Genomic DNA, 16,701 nt, shown 5'->3' with positions numbered 1-16,701 from the left:
TAAATTGTTAATATTAAATTAATGGTGCTTCTTTATAATTATTATATTGTTATTTAGTTCTTGTTTATAATTAAGCATAATCACCTACTAAAATGAATCATTGATATGAATCATTATGTACTTGTGTATTGATAGTTTCTCATTTGATTGATGTCATGAGTTGAGCTTTGATATATGAATTTATCTGTGTGATTATGATATGAACCTATGATATGCCGGTTAAAATAAATGTAATATCAAGGTAGTGTTAATTTTTATACACATCGTATTTGAACTCTGGTTGATCGGGAAAATCACCAACTTGTGGCAACTGATCATCCACAGTACAAATATTCATGCTCATTGCATGTTAATTTTTCAACGAGCTATACTTTATGATATTCTTATTGTGAATTATTTAAGAAACTTTTATGTAAGAAATTAAAGCCACACACACACACATTACTGTATTACCTCATATACATATATTAAATGTTATTTATTAACTAAAATGTTGAGTTCACCATCTCGTTATTTATCTTTTTTCAGCATTATAGTTTGTTAACAAATCGTTTTTGTTAGACCTTCAGAACCTCATCTTTTGATTGTAGTTGATACTTTTCTTTTTATTTCTAGTTAGTGATTCACAATTACGATATTTGTATTATTAAGATACTCAATTTATATTATAAAATTAGTTATATTATCGTGTTGCGAAGAACTTTGTTTTGGTTTTATAAAAAAATTTGTTTTCAAGAATATAATAACGATTGTGGTTTAAAATGTTTTTTATTTAAAAATACATTAAAATAATTTTGTTTATTTTTAAAATTTTATTTTTGATATCAACCTATATATATATATATAGAAGGCAACACAATAACAAGAGAGAAACGGGCAAATAAAACGTAATCTTTCTACCACGTCGACAAATCACCGACAACAGAAAAGATTAATTAGCCACCGAATCTTTAGGATATATATATATATATATATATATATATATATATATATATATATAATTCAAAAGAGAGCACATTCATCATCAATCAATTGTGCATTTACGTGGCCGAATCCAAGGTGGGCCGACTTTGTCCCCCTAGGCCCCAGACTTAGTAATGCAGCACATTTAGTCCCTTTTCTCAACAAGGTTTTAATTTAATTCCCAAAAAATGAAAATCTCAACATATCCCCCCTTAAATTACTTGTTTCCTGACATGTTTCAACGCTGCAAAGATAGAGATTTAGCTTTCTCCTTCTAAAACAAATGATACGTTTGGTCCTTTGAAAAGAAAATCAGTTTGATCCTTAAAAACAAAACTTACTTTTTGTCCCCCAAAAATGTATATACTGGGATATTAAAAAAAAAAAAAAACACCCTCCTCCCTGTCCATAGCCGATGTCATAAATAACAAAGTGGTGAAAAAAAATAATTGAAGAAAAATAACAGAAACCCACATGGTTTGTATATCAATTAACGATCAATTACCTCCCTAGGCTCGGTCTAATTAATTTTTTTATATCTATAACTTTATTAATTTATTATTTAAATAGTTGTTTTTTAAAATAATTTTTATAAAAAAAATATTTTTATAATATTTTTTTTATTTTTAATATCATATCAAAATAATATAAAAAATATTTAAAAAATTAATTTTAATAAAATATAAGATAAAACTCATTTCCAAACAGTATCTTAATACACTAAAAAAAAAATCAGGATCTAGGGGTAACGGTTTCCTTGAAACATATATTATATATATCATATAGTAGAAAATGACTTCAACTAATGCTCCTTTTTTTTTAAAAAAAAAGAACAAAAAATTCAAGTGAGGAAACCCCTTGTCGTTTTACTACCTACATTAGTTGCAAACATTTAATAGAAGCTGGAAGTGGTTCTCCCTGTCCGTGTCTGAAAAGCATCATTGTATACAGCAAGCTAGCTAGTGGGGTCTCTGGTATTTATCGTCCTTGGTCTTACCGATCATAACTTCTTAGCATCAAGTAGGGTTGTCGATTGTTTGAACATGCGCGATAAGCTTTATCAGTTAACAACCACCCACCCGAATAATGTATGTACTCTAGCAAACGTCGTGTTCATTATTGAAATCCCACCTGCAATTTCATGCTCTTGCCATTCTTATAGACTTTCTTCTCCAAAAACCACATCAGTCCAGCATCATTCACGTCTCCCCCTTTCATCTCTCCTTAGAACAAACACAATGTCTCTTCTCAGTTTTAGTTCTGCAACTCTTGATCCTTACTATCATCTCTTCTTTACCATTCTTGCCCTGTTCATTTCAGGCCTCATTTTCCTGCTTTCTCGAAAACCCAAATCCAAACGCTCACACCTCCCTCCAGGTCCACCCGGTTGGCCTATTGTTGGGAATCTTTTCCAAGTTGCTCAATCAGGCAAGCCTTTCTTTGATTATGTTGATGATATACGTTCGAAATATGGTTCAATTTTCACTCTTAAAATGGGAACAAGAACAATGATCATCATCAGCGATGCGAAGTTAGCCCACGAGGCGCTTATTGAAAGGGGTGCTTGCTTTGCATCTAGGCCTAAGGAAAACCCAACAAGAACCATCTTTAGCTGCAATAAGTTCAGTGTCAATGCGGCAGTTTATGGTTCGGTATGGCGGTCGCTGAGGCGAAACATGGTGCAAAACATGCTTAGTTCAAGTAGGATCAAGGAGTTTCGTAACGCAAGAGATAGTGCAATGGAGACACTTATTAATCGGCTAAGAACCGAAGCTGAGGCTAATAGTGGAGCTGTTTGGGTGATTAAAAATGTCCGGTTTGCAGTGTTTTGCATACTTCTAGCCATGTGTTTTGGTATTGAAATGGATGATGAGACCATTGAGAAAATGGATCAGGTAATGAAGTCAGTCTTGATCGTTCTTGATCCAAGAATTGATGACTTCCTTCCGATTTTAAGTCTGTTTTTCTCCAAGCAAAGAAAGAGGGCGTCTGAAGTAAGGAAAGCGCAAGTAAATTTCATGGTTTCCTTCATCGAAAAGCGAAGGAATGCAGTCCGAAACCCTGGATCAGACAAATCGGCGATGTCATTTTCATACCTGGATACCCTTTTTGACCTAACAGTCGAAGGAAGGAAATCAACTCCAAGTAATGAAGAGCTCGTCACTCTTTGCTCGGAGTTCCTCAACGGTGGGACTGACACTACAGCGACCGCTGTCGAATGGGGCATTGCACAGCTAATTTCCAATCCCGAGGTTCAGACGAAGCTCTACAATGAGATAAAATCAGCTGTCGGTGATCGAAAAGTGGACGAGAAAGATGTAGAGAAAATGGAGTATTTGCATGCAGTAGTAAAAGAATTGCTACGTAAACACCCTCCTACCTATTTTGTTCTAAGTCATGCAGTTACCAAGCCGACGACATTGGCAGGGTATGATATACCACTTGATGCAAGTGTTGAATTTTTCTCTCATGGAATAGGAGAGGACCCAAAATTGTGGAACAATCCTGAAAAATTCAACCCGGATCGATTCATTTCCGACGGAGAGGATGCCGATATTACAGGAGTTACAGGGGTGAAGATGATGCCTTTTGGTGTGGGGAGGAGGATATGCCCTGGTTTAGGGCTGGCCACTGTGCACCTTCACCTGATGATTGCAAGAATGGTTCAAGAATTTGAATGGACTGCTTATCCACCTAATAGCAAGTTGGATTTCTCTGGGAAGTTGGAGTTTACTGTGTCTATGAAGAATAGCCTCAGAGCTATGATCAAGCCTAGAGTTTAATTAAGCTGTGATCCTGCGACGAGTTGATTATATATAATGGCACTAATTAATTAGTGTCCTGCCTAGAAACGTTTGTGATTTCTATAACTATTATGTTATTAATTCTTCATTTTGATGTCGTTAATTAAGTCAAGAACAATGGTGCAAGCATATTATGCCCTATGAGAATTATAGAAGTCTTTTCCATTTTAATTGTCTTCTGTATAGTTCCTGTGTTTGTGCGTGCACCCTTCTCGAGCATCCTGGACTATATTTCTTGACACCCTGATCGTTTGCGGACAAAGAATCTATCTTAGCGTATATTCACCAGCTCTCTTCTCCGCAGGGGCGGAGGCAGGGGGTGGCTGGCAGGGGCCCGGGGGGGGGGGGGGACCTCCCAAACCTCCTAATATCCTGGCTCCGCCCCTGATCTCCGGCAGGGTAGACAACTGCTCGTGTCTCAAAGAAGCATTTAGCCGAATCTGTTGCTGGCATGAACGGGTGTTTATCCAACAACTACAAACCTATGGAGCCTTTCAGATTTTTTTTCAAAAGCCTCATCTCTATAATTACTTCTATACATCAATGAATTTCATTGTGGGGTTATGGTTGAATCCAATAGAATTCTTTTTGATCCCCGCTGATTTGAGAAGCGAGATGCAGGAAATTTCACTGACAGTTGAAATATGACACAGATGCTCCTCGTCCTCCTCGTCCTAACAAATGGACTCACTAGATTATCTTATTATCTTGCAAGGAAAGATTTTGAAATTAACGACGAAGATCTTTTTCATAAAATTGAAATATATATTATGACCATCGCCGACTAACTCATAAGAACTACATCCTAAACTATATTTAGAGGGTATTTGGAAATGTTTTTAAAAACATTTTCTGAAAAAATTTTAAATTTTTTTTTTTTGAAGTAATATATTTTTTAATGTTTTTAAATCATTTTGATATACTGATCTTAAAAATAATTTTTAAAAAATAAAATAATATTATTAGTATATTTTTCTAAGTAAAAAACACTTTGAAAAACAACCATAACCACACTCCTCAAACACGTTTTTTATATTCGATTTCAATCAATGATTTAGGTTTTCTGGGTATGATTTATCATATTAGGTGAAAAGGTGTTTAGGGATATAGCATGGATTATTTATTATTTTCTGATGAGGCCAAAAATGTTAGTATATATGATATTATGGTGATAGGTTGGGATTAATCAGTGCAGAGGCCTAACTAATAATTCATAAAATAAGTAGCTGCTCAGGACCACCCATAAATTTATCACAAAGTAGACGGCCCATTTAATTATCACAACTATATTTTGTTGGCACATTAATTAGAATAGACCACACTTTTTGGACTTCGGCATGACTACTTTAAGCTATATTCGAGCTATGATTATTTATAAATATAAAAGGGAGAAAAATAAATAAATAAATAAAAGAGAATGAATTAAGAAAAATAATTTTTTAATAGATGATTGGATTTATATTACTTTTTGAGGTACCCGGATGTTATTTTCTTACTTTATCTATTTCTCTCTGTAATTTGAAGAAATTTTCGAGAAATTGATGTCCTTGTGAAGGAAGGCTTTTGCATTCATGAATCCGCTTTTTCAGCCCCTGGAATCCGCGTGCTGTACGGGTCCATCTTGTACCTGGACTCCTGGAGCTGGATGTTGAGGGGATTTCTCTTTAATTATTTGATATGTAAATCATATTTCTTTCGGTTTTTACTATGACTGTATTTGAGAACGTGGTATTTATTATTTTTTAAATATTTATTATTTTAAAATATATTAAAATAAATTATTTTTTTTATTTTTAAAAAATTATTTTTAACAATACATCAAAATAATCTGAAAATATTAAAAACATATTAATTTTTTTTAAAAAAAGATAAATTTTTTCAAAATCATTTTCAAAAGGCAATGCTAAACAATTTATTGTGTGATTTTAAAATGTTTTTTTAATTAAAAACATATTAAAATAATATTAAAAATATTAAAAAATATATCAATTCAGAAATCATTTTAAAAAAAATTTCAAACCACAAGGTTGTTTTCCTTGTAAAACATTGAAAGAACATAATTTATTGAGAATCATCGTGTGGACGTGATTTCTTTAAAATTCAAACAATCAAAGAAGGATTTAATCTAAATAGTTAGGGCTATGATTCAGTGATTTTGATGTTAAGAAAACAGCCTGGACAAGGATGTAAAAAGTGTGTTATAAAATTTTATCATTCGATAGCTTAATTCAGAATCAATTAATTTAATTTACCATAAATCAGGTCTAAAAAAATTAACTCAAAACATCATTCAGTAGATTCATTCATGATTGGTTAAAAACTTTGTTTACTTTCCTTAAAAAATTTTAATAAGATATTGTTTGGGCTTCAAAAACAAATTTAATTGTCACGGGTTTATTCTCTCAAACTTCGACAAGTTGACTCATAAATTAAATTTAATGTCCATAATAAAACAAGAGAAACAAACAAAGAAAATCTTGAGAGATATAGTTTAATTGGCTAAGCTTTGAGTTTATGTTTTAAAGATTATCAATTCAAGTCTCACAAACCTCATGTAAATCAAATTTTTTTAACTTACATGATCGTTAACTTTAAAGCTCATGAAATTAGTCGAAGTACGTGGAAGATGACTCAAACATCCACGTTAATTAAAAAAAAAAAAGAAATCAAAGAAAAGAGGGGGATTTCCATATTGGATATACGAAATTATTAAAAACTAGAAAATAAAAGCATAAATGGCTTTGTTTTGAGACACAACAACACTTGCATAGAAAGAGAAGAATTAGTACTTGAGGTCTTGCCCTAGAGGTTGAAGGGGTTTGTTCCCTTCCTCTGCATCCTGGGTTGAAACTTCACCGTGCACGCCTGTCACCCCCGCGATGCCTTACATGCTCATTGAGTTTGCAGGATGTTCAGTGAGCCATAGGATTAGTCATGGTACGCGCAAACTGGCCAGGACACCCACGTAAATCAAATAAAAAGAAAGAGAGAAGAATTAAAGACAGGGAACATGGTCATTGCAAAGCCACTATTTATGCACCCACACAGACAACCTGTGTATGAAAGCAACTGAAGAAAGAGCAACCTCCCACAGATCTTCACAGATTTCACAATATAATATAGAATTCCTGACAAACAACACGTTCTGCAAATGTTAGATGTTTTAGCCCTTCTGGTTTCAACTAAGTTCCACTTTGGTCCCTGTAGTTTAAAGATTCCCCAAGTTTGGCCCTGACATGATGTTTTCACAGAGTTCGATATTCCTGGATGTGCTTTCTTTATATTTTCTTCTTGTTACTTAGCTCCATTGCGCACTTCGTGTGCTACTGTGATTAGAATCATGATGCATGATAATACTTTGTAAAAATACTTTTCTTTTGAAAATGTGATTTTTTATTTTTTAAAATTTTGAAATTAGCACATCAAAAGCATTAAAAAAAAATTATTTGATTTTTATTTGTATACAAAAAAATACTTATAAAACATAATCATACGCAATTGTAAACGCAAACAAATGGTGGTAGGATCTTTGCTAGGTTAACAGAAACCAAATCTTTCAGCTTTCTGCCGTTTGTTGCCATTAAAAGATTAGCCCTCCAAAACTATCCATGGGGACAGAAGGGCCTCCAGATCCAATTATGATGCTTCCTCTAATGATAACATTTTCACTCTTGTTCACAAGGAGACAAGAGAAGTAAAGAACACAGAACGTGACCTTGGAATCGTTTGGAAAACACGGTCTTAAAAAATTTATTTATTTTATTAAAATTTAATATAATTTACATGTTTTGAATTGTTTTAATATATTAATATCAAAAATAATTTTAAAAAATAAAAAAAATATTATTAAATATATATTTCAGCATAAAAAATTATTTGAAAAATATATGTTATTACAAACATTCTCTATGCATACAAGAAAAATATTGAAAAGACAGGCCTGAATAGAAAGGTACCAAAAGGCAAGATCAGGTGCTCCAGTCAAATCTACAATCTTCACAACAAATGAGCTGCTTAGTAGTAGCTTTATAAACAATCCAGACATATTCTAAAGCAGGAGACATGTAGAGCATATCAGAGTTGCAAACCCCACAAGGGTTGCGTCTTGTGAAAAGTCCAATGAAAGAAACATTGGGAAGAAAGGTAGGATTATCTACATCTGATGTGTTTCTGTGTACACAGATCGCTGCAGTTACACTTGTATGAGAGGGGGAGAGGCATTTCTTCATCAGATTCTATTTCACAACCGAAACTAACAAAACTGCCCAGAAATCAACCATTTTGAAGGGGAAAATTGATCAACAAATGACTTTTGCAATATTTACAGTAAGCCACGAGAGAAGAACAATGAACTTTCTGGGAGTTGTTCCAATGGCATTCCAACTTTTTTCACTCTATATACCCATATTTGGACCCTGTAAAATTGGAAAACCTAATGAATGCAGCTTACATTTTGACTCTTCTGAAGTATCTAGGGATTTGACGGGCTTTCTACTTGCTTGTCAGCTATGTCTTTTGCAATCTGATTTCTCTCGGTCAAGGGGGGTGAATTCTCCCCGCCTTCTTCTTCATCACCATCAGATGCACAATGATTATCTTGAATGGGGTCCATCCCATGGTTGTTGATTGATCCAGGTGAAATCCCATGCTCAGTTAACATATAGTTATAAGAATGGGAATCAAATGTCTCTGTGCCATATCGAGAACGGATAGCTGAACTGGACAGGGGTTGCATCACACACTTTTTCTCAGGAAATTCACGCAATGATATTCGACAAATAGGACAAGTGGAATGCTGTTGCAACCATATGTCTATGCAGGTCACATGGAAGGAGTGCCCACAGTAGGGGAGAATCCGCAATATATCATCGCCATGATATTCTGCAAGACAAATTGTGCATCTGCCACATAAAACCACAACTTATTAGCAGAAAATTGTGAAATGGCAGGATACGGTGAACTGTGAAGATAAACAACTCAAATCCAAGTGGAAACCAATATGCTAAAGAGACAACATGGACAGGGTGCAATTGAAACCCGGCTGCTATCTGTCATGATGATCCAATTACCAATATGATGTCAACCTACTTTTAGATGCTTCCTCGGAAGGAGGTTCATGTGACCAAAAATAGAGCAAAATAAAAATTATAGTAAAAATGAACCAATTAAAAAAATTCTGAAGAAAAACAAACATATAATCGTGAGGATTTCAGTGACAACAAAAAAAAGGGTTCCAGCACTAAGTGTACCAGTTAGAATGCGTACAAAAGGTTCAGAAAATAAATTAAGCCCTCTAAAGGAGCACTGTCACAAACTAAAAAGTATAAATGAATCGTATTTCTTGAAACTTTTTCACAGCATCACGCAACTAGTATTAACAAAAGGATGGCTTATGACCAATGAAAACATAACCAAGCGAGAAGGTTTGGTTGTTTAGGAGTTAAAGATTCATTTATAAGTGCACACATACAACCAGTTTCATGCCTTTCCACTTCAGATGAGCAAAATTGTCTTTAGGAGAATTGAGGCTCCACATCCAACAGAGTAACCCCTTTCTCAACAATTCCTATCGCCCAACCCTCTGTTTTCACTTCCTCATGAAGATCACAGAGGTTATTGTCACCCACATTGAACTGGTGAATTATGCTAGAAAAAACGAAAAGAAAAGGCAAGTTTGGGTACTCCAAAAAATGGAGCAGAAAAATTCTTCTATTTCGCCACAACTTTCATAATTTATCAAGGTCAGGCAAATTGGATTCCCCAAAGCTCAAAGGTTGCTTCAATCAAAACTCAAATAGTGAGCCAGTCCTTCTGAATACCACCGTTTTTTTCTTTTCTTTTCTTTTCCTGCTGTCAAGGGGTGAAAAAACAACCACGAGCATCCGAGGTCCAATTCCCATTAGTTAATTGTTAGCAAGCCCCGCCTCAAATTCCATGTGCCTTGTGGAAACATTTTAAATAATTTTTGACCGATCAATCAAGCGTCAAAGGCCTGGGAGAGAAGGTGGTGTTTTATTAAGCAACATTAGTTAAATATCACCTGCAAGACTGGTGTAAGAAGATAGCATCTACAGTTAGAAAAACAGAACACCGCAAGATAGCTAAATAAAGGTTTTTGTGCACTGAGAGAATTTCATCCCAGTCATACCACTCCAAACATTTAGCGATAAGGTTTCAGAAACTCTGCTCAGTCAAACAGAGAGTACAATAAAAATAAATAAATAAATAAACATGAAAAAGAGATCCCAGCACAAATGCGTGCTTAGTCTGTCTCATACAAGATAGCCACAACTAAATCAAAGTTTATATTAGAAGAAAACTAAAATTTATAAGAAATCATCAATCTTACACCTCCACACCCTGTTCTAAACATCTTTCAAAAATAGAATTACAAATGGATGAAACCTTCAAAATAAAAAATAAAAAATCATAACACAATATTACTGGCACTGCATATTCTTCACTGTAATGACAACTTAAGCCAACATGGTTCGAAAACTAGGAAAATTATCTATTTCATACAAAATCATGGCATAAAAACCAAAACCAATAATACTAAAAAGGAATAGAGCAGGGAAGGAAGAACATACTGGGCATCTTCTGAAGCTGAGAAAATCTTATCATTGTACTTCTTGGTTGGAAAGTTTGCTACAAATACATGCTCAAGACCACCTCGTTCCAACTGTAACACATGTCAAAAATTAACAGTTAAGCTCCTAGACAAACAATTACCCCATGAAACAAAACTCTATTCAGCAAATGAAAAAACCAAATGTCAAAGATTAAATTGTATTTTTTTACAAAAAATGGGACTTTTTGCCTCACATTAAGTACGTTTATATCACACTCTATTGTTCAATATGCCAGTTCCAATTTTTGCTTAAAGACAATTAATTTGGTACTTGACTTTGTATTGCCACAAATAAAATATCCAAATTTAAACAAACACAGGAAACTAAACCCAGTTAAAAAAACAAAAAAACTCCAGCTTTAGAAGCTAAAATCCAGCCTACTCCACTCACAGAATTACAAAACAAAAAACCATAAAACAAGCCCACATTAATTTCCATAGTACAATAAATGAATAATCAAAATATCCAAAATTAGACAAACAGATAAATGAAACCCAATTAAAAACTGGGGAAAAAAAGAAGCTAAAATCCAACTCCACTCATTCAATTCCAACACCAAAAACCATATAAAACCCACTTCATTTTACACAAAAAATCATAGAAAACACATTATAACAACCAACTAAATATAGAAACAGTGCTGAAAACCAAAGGGAAGTGCTTACTAAGCTAAGATTAGATCTGGAAGCAATAGGAAAAGCTCTTCTTGAAGCATTCAACTGAATCCGAGCACAGAGAAGGCGAGTACAAACAAAAACTATAAACATAGTGCTTACACCAAATCCTATTACTGTCATCACCAAATTTATCCCTGAAGCTATCATTTTTAGATGTAAAGTTCCAATCTTTTTCACTCACTTATATTCAAGAACTCAAAATCAACAAGACCCTTTATCTTTCTCAATCTCTTTACACAATCCTTGATCTGATTCTACACTTAGAAAAGCAGCAAGAAATAAAGGCCTCATCTTGACACAAGAAATAGAAATGGAAGTTTATAGTGTGAGGATTCATGAATCTTCTTCTGTTTCTATGAAATGTGGGAGGAAACAAGAGGGGAAGTTATCAGAGAAGACGCAAAAAAGTAACTGACTGTTTTATTGTTGAAGTGACTGAAAAAAAAAATCCCTTCTGGAAAGGGAAGAGCTCTTGTCTGTGTTTTGGGAGGGAGAGGAGGGTGGGGGAGAGGCAGATTAAGGAGAGAGATTTGTGGGGGATTATGGGATCTAATCTTCGATGTGTAGATCACAGGTGTGTGTATGTTTTTTTTCTTTTCTTTTTCGTATTTTTATTTTTATTTTGAGGTGGGTGTTTTAACCGGTAAAAAATTATAAATCCAATATGAACTCGAAGGGTACGCGAATTTTATAAATACACATAAGAAAAATGCTATTTTTTGTTTTCATTTCTTCAAGTAAATAGATAACATTTTTTTTAATTTTTTCTACTATTCTATTGCAATATGTACTTTTAAATTTTAATAGAATGAAGTGTATTTATCTGAAATTTAATTTTTTTTATTTAAAATTAGTTTTTTAATATTTTTTAAAAAATTGATGTGTTGATGTTAATAATTAAAAATTAAAAATATATATTTTCAATTAAAAAATAATTTATACCACACTCCTAAATAGACTAAAATATTTGGTAGCGTCACTCTTTGTGGTAAAATAATAGTGTCCATTTATTCACGGATAAAACAAGGTTTTCTTTATGTTTCATGTTTTATAAGTTGTGATGGCATTTAGTTTCCTTTTAATTATTAGATTACCAATACGTAATTTATGTGACAAATAGCGAATGTTTTATCACTTATGTTATAGATGCGATAAGAAGTCCTTGAATTAATTTTATTTTTATTTTTTTACTCTTGAGATTTTCCCCATAATTCTTTTGTTTACTGAGTAGATTTTTTCTTCAATAGCTGTGGATATATTTGTACCATAGCATTCAATGTGAATTTTTCATATATATTTAATATATTTTGAAAAATAATTATTTTGAGCGGGGTTTTTTAGGTTTGAACTTGTTGCTCAAGGGAGCAGCAATTCTTTCTAGTTTATCAAGCTATAACGGACGCATAACATTAATTATTTTTATTTCTAAGTCAATAAATATCTTCTGCTTTTATCAAAATACATAGTATTTATAAAAAAGCTTCTCTTTTTACAACATACAAGTCATTTGGATTTTCAAAAATAAATGTTTTCCGACCCCTGGTGATCTAAAAGAATGCCACGTGTTTTGTACGACTAATTCTCGTCGTGGACATAAATAAAAAAATTGTTTCCTTCGCATTATTTTTCCGAGGAAATATGCTATGATCGGCAAAGAATCTTCCGGGAGGCAGAGGGGCATGGTTACATCCTCCATCAGAGGAAATCTCATGTGAGGGGAGACAGCGTTGCTTTAGCCAAGGAATCGCGAGGAATTGGATGGACTCTAAAGTCAACCAATGATCTGGAATTGTGTGGAAGGAACTACGCAACCCATCAGAAGATATGTCTTCTTCTTGAAGTTGTTTTCCTTTATTTTGTTTAAAAAAAACTTCACATGTGCCCATTACATTATAGAATCAACGACTTTTACCTTTTAACTTCAGTTGTTAAACTTGGTACAGATTGATTGGCTGATCCAACCTGTGTTGATGTTGTCTACATAAAAATATAATCTAGAATTAAAATATATGGATCCGATCTATGTTTGGTATTGTGATTGAAACTATATTTTATTTTAATCATAATTTATAATTATCTGGTAAAAATTATAAACACAAATTTTAGAGATGAGTTTTACTAAAAATTAAGTTTTTACCTCCGGTTTTGATGAAGCAAAAAATTGATGTTTTTCACTTTTCATTGCTCATCTGTTGTCATATATGCAGAGTGAATTAATTCACTCCACAAAGTGTTCATTTATAGAAGTGAACACTTCCAAGTTGATTAATCGCTTGACACTGTTCACGTGAACAGTGCCAAGCGAACTAATTCATGGGTTACTGTTCATGTGAACAGTTACTTCATTGTTCATTGAACTGCGTCCGACTCGGAAAAAAATTTTAATTTTTTTAATTGTGTTTTACTCGAAAACTAATATTTAATATTATTCATTAACACTACATAAATTGGAATGAAATCACATGATAATGTAGCATTTACAGAATTTGATTGCAATTCTAATTTTGTTTCAAGATGATATTTTACCTAATTTTGTTGCACGCTCAAAACATCATGAAAATTATATTTCTTATCGGATGAATTTCATACGTAATGAAATTGTAGATAAGTTAATAGAATAATAAAAAATATTTGATATAAAATATTATTCTATTCAATGATGTAATGTTAGTAATTAAATCTACAATATTTAAATTAAAAACTATCATATATATATATATATATTTTATAATCTCAATTTGAAAAGCATGTTTAACCAAACACATTAAACTATCTTTTATTCAACTTTAATTTCAACTACAGTTTTAACCAAACATATATTACCAAACCAACCTCAACTAAAAATATGTTTTTTTTAAAAATAATATTTTTTTCAAACCATAACCACAAAAGCTACCATAATACCAAACACATAGCTGGCATCTTAGTTGATTAAGTTAAAATTCAGTTTTATTTTAACTTTTAAAAAATAAACTAATATATTTTTTATTCTTCTAAATTAACTCGTACAATCCATAATCTAATCTCAAGCCGAATCATAAGAAAAGCAGAGTTTAAAATTTCTGTACTGAACATTGTGATTCAAAGTTTTTAAAAGTATTTTTCAATTAATATTGTTGTTTTTAGATTTTTTAGATATATTTGATATAAAAATAACAAAAGTATCCAAAACACTTGAAAATTATAAAATTTGATGTTCTTTATATGAAAATTATTTACAAAATGCTTTCAGCCACGTTATCAAAGACATACAAAATCACCCAAGCTCTTATATCCCCTGATGAGAAGGAGGAAAATGATCGGTAATCATGTTTTATTAGAACTCATTTATTTTTTTATTTTTTTAAATTATTTTTTTTTTGTATTTTTAGATTATTTTGATGTGCTGTATTAAAAATAAATATTAAAAAATAAAAAATAAATATTATTTTAATATATTAAAAAAAAAAAAAAATAAGTGTCACCATCAAATATTTCATGTCAAGTTGCCGAGGAAAAATGCTAAAAAGAATAATAATGTATTTTTCATCTTCCATTTACACTTAAAAAAGAAAAAGAAAAAAGGGAGATGTCCCTTGCAATGACATGGACGACGATATTTCATGTGAAGTTGCCAATCTCTGAAGTCATCCATGTCAAAAACCATCCCGCCGTCCACGTAACGGAAGTTGGAATCTTGATATACGTGACAGTGATGGTGGCAGAGTTAGACTCATTCAAGATACCAAACGAAGTATTGACTTTTTTTTTTAATTAATATGTAAATAAACATATCTTGATTAATTTAATGTATTATAAAATTTATGATTATATAAATTTTAATTACCCTGAGATTTATATGAGTTAAATTGATGATTTCTAAAAAACAGATATAAAATCTCACTAATTAAACTACATTCTTTAAGGTTATATTTAATCATTTTTTTATTTTTATTTTATTTGCATATTTGATCATTTTTAAATCTAGGCTAGGGTGAAGTTTTGTGGAATGAGATGATGACCAACTTTTTGGTGAAGTCAAGAGGCCATTGGATTCTCCAAATAAAGAAGATGAAGTCGAGAGGGATTTGGATGGAGATGCGTGGCATAAAGAAGACCGTAGATGAGTTTTATCCATGGCTCAATGCCATTTTCTCTTTTAAATTCATTTCTGCTGGTGTTTTCTGGGAGGCATTGTCTGGCCAGAAGGGTTCTCAGCAGACAAACGTCAAGGCCAGAAAAGAAAAGAAAAAACGAGCAACTATCATTTTTTATAGCGATTTCTGATCAATAAGCAATCATAAATCATGCTTCAAGGAGAGGGCATGACTGATTCAAGGATCTGTTCTGTTTTTTTTTTTTGTTTTTTGAAGAATTAAAGGGGAGCAATATGTTCATCTGTCACGCAGGCAAGGGCACTGGATTGAAGAACCTTCAAGCCAGCAAATATATCAAAGTTGCAGTAGAAAATAAGATTCACGACCTAGCTTGAGCTGTTGCATGAACTGATTTTATCAATTTAATAAGATAAAATAAAAATGAAGTCTTGAAAATAATATTATAGTATTATCTGACACTATCAAGTATCAAGCCTTAGCTAACCTAACTAGCTTTGTTGTTGAAAAGGTCAAAAATATATAAATAGGTTTTTTTACTGGACCAAGAGATGACTATAGTAAATAAATAAATAAAAATAATGCAGTCGATTTCTGGACAGGGACAGGTCACAATTTTCCAGCTTTCTCATGTTGACACTTGACAAGACTATACATTATTCAGATTCGTCCTTGGATGGTTCTGAGCTTGTTTTTCTTTGCAGCAGACAAGCAGAGGAAGAGAATAAAATAAAAAGGGTACAGTGAATCATAAGGTTCCTTTTCCTTTGTTTTTCCTCCGTTAATTTTGATTCTGTGATCTGAAATCGAGGAGTTCATCGTCCCATTAATTATGCATGGATATTTTAAATAATTCCCCTTTTTTTGGGGGTTTTTTTGAGCCTCAAAGATCGTTTTTACGTGGCCAGCTGCAAACACGTGTAGAGCACCCAAGCTTCTTTAGTTTTACAGTGAGACATGAGACAAGTTATCCAGCAAATTACAAGTATTTTATTTACTCAAGAGTTGCTGAACTATACGATAAACTCAAGGGTGCGAATTTAAGATTTTAATTATGACCTTCAGGGACAAAAAACAAGGGTTTCCTGCATGGACCAGAGCACAAAAATACTCTTCGTACAAATTTCTTCAAATAATAATGTTATTGAACTCGATATTAGCAAGTTGATTCATGCATGACCCGCTCTGCTAGCTCTTGCCGGATAAAAAAAATTCAACCTGGAATAAACTATCAATTTATAATTCAGTTAAAAATCATTGATTTTTAAATTCTTTTTAAAATAACACCATCTTGGTGTTTAAAAGCAATTGGTCGGCATGAATTAATCGTGAAACTTCAGATAGAAGAAAATAATGAAAAAAAGAAAAAAAATTTGTTTTATATTTTAAAGTCCGGAAATCTTCACCAAAACTAAAAGTAAAATACTAAAATTAACTATATATAACCTAGTAGTAATAGCTTGGGATCAAAATGTTTGCTTTTATTATAATCTCAAGTTAATTCAAGTCCTGTAATTGATAATATAATGGT

At 32.4% G+C, this 16,701-nt stretch overlaps 2 protein-coding genes across 2 annotated transcripts; one reads left to right on the top strand and one right to left on the bottom strand.

The window, feature by feature from the left end:
- Positions 1-2,032: 2,032 nt before the first annotated feature.
- LOC118030487 (cytochrome P450 77A3) lies at positions 2,033-3,952 on the top strand. Its single transcript, XM_035034620.2, has one exon. It carries the CDS (start codon positions 2,202-2,204, stop codon positions 3,744-3,746), a length of 1,545 nt encoding a protein of 514 aa, XP_034890511.1. The 5' UTR covers positions 2,033-2,201; the 3' UTR covers positions 3,747-3,952.
- A 3,791-nt stretch (positions 3,953-7,743) lies between these two features.
- Positions 7,744-11,679, bottom strand: LOC118030486 (putative RING-H2 finger protein ATL61). Its single transcript, XM_035034619.2, has 3 exons — positions 11,065-11,679; positions 10,358-10,449; positions 7,744-8,668 (listed from the first exon to the last, which is right to left on the bottom strand). Exons 1-3 carry the CDS (start codon positions 11,221-11,223, stop codon positions 8,239-8,241), a joined length of 681 nt encoding a protein of 226 aa, XP_034890510.1. The 5' UTR covers positions 11,224-11,679; the 3' UTR covers positions 7,744-8,238.
- Between the last annotated feature and the right edge of the window lie 5,022 nt (positions 11,680-16,701).

Source organism: Populus alba, chromosome 8, assembly GCF_005239225.2.
Source record: "Populus alba chromosome 8, ASM523922v2, whole genome shotgun sequence".
NCBI classification, from domain to species: Eukaryota; Viridiplantae; Streptophyta; class Magnoliopsida; order Malpighiales; family Salicaceae; genus Populus; species Populus alba.
The sequence above is the reverse complement of the archived record's forward strand: the minus strand, read 5'-3'. Positions and strand labels throughout refer to the sequence as shown.